General features: G+C 41.3%; 1 protein-coding gene across 1 annotated transcript; it reads left to right on the top strand.

The window, feature by feature from the left end:
- Positions 1 to 1,019: 1,019 nt before the first annotated feature.
- Positions 1,020 to 5,206, top strand: CPG4 (cuticular protein glycine-rich 4; the record flags this gene model as incomplete). The annotated part of the gene is given in 3 exon segments (NM_001043428.1): positions 1,020 to 1,051; positions 3,905 to 5,098; positions 5,101 to 5,206. Coding segments are annotated over 3 exon segments (1,245 nt in total). The 5' UTR covers positions 1,020 to 1,039.
- Positions 5,207 to 6,183: the final 977 nt, after the last annotated feature.

Below are 6,183 nucleotides of genomic sequence, written 5' to 3'. Positions count from 1 at the left end.
CCCACCCAAGTGTAAGAAGCTACGTTTTTTTTGTTTTTTTTTTATCACCCTTGTAGGCAGACGAGCATACGGCCCACCTGATGGTAAGTGGTTACCGTCGCCCATGGACTTCAGCAATGCCAGGGGCAGAGCCAAGCCGCTGCCTACCGCTAAAATACTCTCCACAAGCTTCGTTTGAAGAAAGACAAGTCATAGCACTCTGGAAACACCGTGGAGTACTAATGAAATTATGTCCAATAATTTTACCGACGCAACTATTCTCCTTTTTATTTCAGCCAAGTTTTGTACATTTTCAAGAAATCAACCATTAAAGACCGCCTCCGCTGGACTAGTCGCTAGCGATTCTAACTGCGGTAACACGATGTTCGCGTTTGAGTCTCAACACCTTTGTTAAAGATATTTGTTGATGTCTCCGAATCCTAGATCGAGATGTAGAAAAGTCCTCGCGTCCGTACCATTAGGTTGGAGGGCAGTGCCGTTCGCATATTTCTGGGTTCAGATAACCACTAACCCAAGCTAGTTACATTACTCTCGACGTCGCCCAGCCCGAGCCCCACCCTGATGCTACTCGGATAGCCGATACTCTTTTTTTTAAAACTCAATAACTAAATTCTTAATTTGACTGAAACTGGGGGACAAACAAGCCTTGTTCAATGTAACATAGGAAGAGGAAGAGGAAGTGTTTGCAAACGCTCCTACCCACAGCGACTGCATCTATTTATCTATCTGCATCTATGCATCTATTTATCTATCAGGCTGATATTTAAAATTTTATACAAATTTATTTAAAAAAAAAAGGAAGAAATGTGAAAATAAACGCGTGATCGAAGAGAGACACGCTCGTTATGTAACACCTAATTATAACTATCTTAATTTAATCGAAGAGCGTATCAGTTTTATTATTATTATGCTCGTCCGTTTTGTATATAGGTTGAAGGCCGCGAATCCTAGTGACGTCACATGTGCTCCACATATATATGTGTCGAGGAGATGGCTTGCGACATCACTCCTTCGACAGCCGACCGTGAGATCAACCGAGATGAGATCCTTTGTGAGTATCCTATTGACTTTTTAAAATAGGTTCGATATATTTGTTCAAATATATTTTCTTACATATGTATTTATTATAATTGGCTTATCTTGAAGCCGTTAAATCTTGTATTGTCGTTGAAAACGGTCGATAATTGGGTACACTATCGCTCACGGACATTGACAATATCTATGACACACCCAAAACCCATATTTACTATTAATTACTATACTAATGTCAGTTCAGATCCGCTTTGGGTTTACAGCTGCTCATAAACATTATCTTATGATGAAATTGATAAATGTTGTCGATCGATATGGTTTATTTATTTCATTTATTTAAAGTTAACAGCTTTACAATATACTTTCTTATGATGTAGAATTACAAACATAACGCCTGTTTGAGGTATTCGTGGAACGCATGCTAGTATACTGCGATAATAATAATAATTCAGTACAAAACCATCGCAGTGCCTACCTGATGTCCTGTTTCAAATAACTGCAATTTAACTATCAACAAAGTTTCGATTTTAAAGGCACACATTAATTTTTTTACTAGTAGTAGGACCTCTTGTGAGTCCGCACGGGTAGGTACCATCACGCTGCCTAGGTCTGCCGTGAAGCAGTAATGCGTTTCGGTTAGAACTCATATCTCAAGGTGGGTGGCAGCATTTACGTTGTAGATTTCTATGGACTCCGTAATCACTTAAAACCAGGTGGGCTGTGAGCTCATCCACCAATCTAAACAATAAAAAATAAAAAAATAATGATAGAAATTTGGTACAATTTATAACCAAACTAATTATACGGTTTAATCTCGTATTTATTATTTTCATTTGACTGTTTTCAACGTTTCAAATACTTTACAATTTTCATGGACATACGCGATTGGGGTGTTATTCGTCATCATTTTAAATATGATGCTAACTGCAACCAGAGTTTTATTAAAACTAGCAGTTGAAGTCTAACAGTTGGTTTGACTTAAGAGGATCCACTGTGTTCCTTGTATATTTTATTCCAAATTTATACAAAACTGCAGATTTACGATTGCTGCAAAGTCTGGGCCCAAACAATTCTAGGCACATCATTAATCCGACATTCCAAGTGATGCCTAAGTCTAATAGAGATTTTTCTTAAATTCAAGAAAAGCTATGATGCTTATTATCCCTTCTCAGTGGGTCGCGATTCCGATTCGGTGGTAGATTCAACGAAGCACGGCTCTTGCTAGGGTTCGTGTTAGCAATTCTCTCAGATTGAGGCCGTGAGCTCACCTACCCGTCCGCAGGTAGTTAGAATGGCCCCTTAGACTACCAACGATTAGATAAGGGAAAAAATATGATTATTACACAAACCCTAACACAAAGATGTGTCAATTTTATTTTAAGCTAGCTGACCCGGCAGACTTCGTAGTGCCTCAATCGATAGCTAAAAGACCTAAACTCTTGTATAAAATAAACTTAAAACAAACAAAAGGAATCCGTCCGACGGGGGATACATCAAAGAAAAAACAAAATTGTTGTTCCGAGCATTTTCATATTTATCTACCTTTTAAACCTTCTCTGGACTTCCAAAAATAATTCAAGACCAAAATTAGCCAAATCGGTCCAGCCGTTCTCGAGTTTTAGCGAGACTAACGAACAGCAATTCATTTATATATATATAGATGTAATACTAAAATTATAAAAAAGTACACATCAATTACCGTAAACTTTGGTGAAATATACTGTCAGAATGAAGTAAATTAAAATTTAACATTTGACAAGCATTGGCTAGTGACCGTAGCCTTTAATTTCTTGTTTCCTTATGAGGTGATATAAATAATTCTGTCAGACCAATTTTACATAGTAAATAGTAATTTAGAAAAACCTAAGCTGTACAACATTACATGAGTCATATGAGTCAAGACACGTCTTGAGGTGGGGGACCTCGAGACCTGGGCTGTTGGCATCGTGCACACTATCGCAATACATTTCATACATTTGCCAATATATTAAATTCCCAAAAATAAAAATGAAATTGAACTCAACAAAACGCATTAAATCACTATTATCTAATGTGCGTACAACTGATCCGGAGTTAATTAGATGTCTTAAAATCCAAATATTTTAGTTGAATTAAAAATAACATGATTATATAATTTATTGATACAATTTAGACAAAGTTTAGTTTTATCGTTATTTTATTAATTTATTCTCTAGTTCCTCGTTTTGTTACTGAAATGTCAAGTCGAAACGCACTAATTATAACATTCAACGTTGTTATTATTCAAATGATTTAAGCAACACGCTACATGATGTCTATATATTAATTAATACGTGAAGCAAAAACTTTGTACTCCTTTTTATGAAAATTGCGCAGACGGAATAATGAAATTTTACACCCTTCAAGAGAATATAGAGAAGGAGTGCAGAATTTTTTTTTTTTTTATTATGAATAAAAAATACATTAAATCAATAAATAAAAACATTACACACACTACTATGTATTTGACACACACATGCATGCATACTATTTGTTTATTGTCAAACTTTTCTTATTGCTTGTAGTCTGTGGTCAAATTGAGAATATAATATTATTGGTCTATAGTGTAGTCTTGACGAAATCTGTGATTATAGAAGTACAATAGTTTTTGACAATAGAACAATTATAATGTTCAAACTTAAAATTTAAAATAATTATAGTCGAATTTCAACTACTGGGGAACCACCAATATAATATAAATAGCCAAAGCTTTCACATAAAGTTCTATGAGCTATTGATGGCGGCAGTTTCATTATTTGAATGTGACTATGGTGACGAAGCTGGCGCTTAGAGTAGGTGTTTTGAACGGGGCTGCCATATATCAGATCATTACCATTTTCTGTATCTATTTCAGGTTTTAATCTGTGCCCTCGTGGCCATTGCCGCCGCCGCCAAGACAGAAGACAAGGCCGCACGTGACAAGCGTAGCTTCTTCCACGGACTCGGCTACGACTCCAACTATGGATCCACCTTCGGCTACGGCAGCGGCTACCAGAACTTAGGAGGCCTCGGCTACTCCGGCTACTCCTCTCCCTCCGTCTACTCCTCTCCCTCGTCTTACAGCTACTCCACCCCGGCTGTCAGCTCTTACGGCTACACGTCTCCCGCCGTCAGCTATGCTAACGCTGGATACCGGTACGCCAGCCCCGCCTACAGCTACGCCGCCCCGGCCTTCTCCGCCGCCAGCTACGCCGCCCCCGTCTACTCCGCCGCCAGCTACGCCGCCCCCGCCTACTCCGCCGCCAGCTACGCTCCTGCCGTCAGCTCTTACGGCTACAGCACACCTCAAGTGCGTTACTCATCTGCCCCAGCAGTCAGCTACTCCAGTTTCACATCAGTTCCCTCTGTGAAGTACGCAGCCGCCCCCGCCGTGAGCTACTCTGCTGCCCCCGCCGTGAGCTACTCTGCTGCCCCCGCCGTGAGCTACTCTGCTGCCCCCGCCGTGAGCTACTCTGCTGCCCCGGCTCTGAGCTACTCCGCCGTTGCACCCGCTGTGAAATACAGAGCTGCCCCCGCCGTGAGCTACTCTGCTGCCCCGGCTCTGAGCTACTCTGCCGTCGCTCCCGCCGTGAAATACAGCGCCGCTCCTGCCGTCAGCTACACCGCTCCAATCTCCTACACCGCCCCGGCTGTGAGCTACACTCCCGCCGTACCTACCACAGTCGCCGTCAACAAGGTCGTCAACGTACCCAAGGTCGTGAGTGTCCCCGAGGTCGTGAAAGTGAACAAGGTCATCAATGAGCCCCAGGTCGTCACCGTCAACAAGGTAGTCAGCCAGCCCAGCTACAACCTGGGATACTCCGGCTACACCGGCGGTCTCGCCGGCTACGGCGCTGGATACGGCACTTACGGATCAGGCCTCAGCACCTACGGAGCTGGCTACACCCCGTACAGCACCGGTTACAGCACTTACGGAGCTGGCTACACCCCGTACAGCACCGGCTACAGCACTTACGGAGCTGGCTACACTCCCTACAGCACCGGTTACAGCACCCACGGATCCGGCTTCGGTCCCTACAGCACTGGCTTCGGCACCGGCTACGGAGCCACCTACGCCAGCGCCTGGAAATGAATATTCTAGTCCCATGAGTTCATGAACTGATTACTATAGCCTAGTGATGATATAGTTTACAATAAATATAATTGGATCACTGCCCTAAAATTTATAATCATTTTATTATTTTACAATTAACTTACCCAAACTTATGTTAATTTCATAAGATCAGTATGAGCAACAATATTAAGCTATTGAAATAATTGAGGCTACTCTGAAGCATAGACGCTTTATAACGTCAACTAATCATGGAAGAGGATTTCAAAGGAACATAATAACTTATCACATGTCTGTGAAAGCAGTACAATTTGTAAAAACCAAGTATTCCACCAGCATCCTGCCATTTCCGATCCGATTCAATAATGCCACTCCTCCATGCATTTTGTAAAATATAAATGGAAAAACAGCTTAGAGAAGTTTAAACGTTGTCATTCGAGCCTTTTTTTTATTGCTTATATGAGTGGACGAACTCACAGCCCACCTGGTGTTAAGTGGTTACTGAAGCCCATAGACATCTACAACGTAAATGAGCCACCCACCTTTTGATATAAGTTCTAAGGTCTCAAGTATAGTTACAACGGCTGCCCCACCCTTCTAACCGAAACGCATTACTGCTTCACGGCAGAAATAGGCAGGGTGGTGGTACCTACCCTGCGCGAACTCACAAGAAGTCCTACCACCAGTAATTACGCAAATTATAATTTTGCGGGTTTGATTTTTATTAGTTACACGATGTTATTCCTTCACCGTGGAAGTCAATCGTGAACATTTGTTGAGTACGTATTTTATTAGAAAAATTGGTACCCGCCTGAGATTCGAACACCGATGCATCGCTCAACACAAATTCACCGGACATCTTATCCGTTAGGCCACGCCGACTTTATAGAGTCTTAGCTATAATCAAAATATTAGATCTCTAACTTCATATTTATAAAAAAACATAAAAACAAATAGTCATAGCAAGCTTTAAAGCGGAAAGCAAGAATAAAACCTAGCAAAAATAGTTGAATTGTATCTAACATTCGAACCGGAACTCATATCTATGTCGTAAGTCAGACCGGCCGGAGACTACCGTGAGT

The sequence above is a fragment of the Bombyx mori genome, chromosome 18 (genome assembly GCF_030269925.1).
Source record: "Bombyx mori chromosome 18, ASM3026992v2".
In the NCBI taxonomy this organism is placed as follows: Eukaryota; Metazoa; Arthropoda; class Insecta; order Lepidoptera; family Bombycidae; genus Bombyx; species Bombyx mori.
The sequence above is the reverse complement of the archived record's forward strand: the minus strand, read 5'-3'. Positions and strand labels throughout refer to the sequence as shown.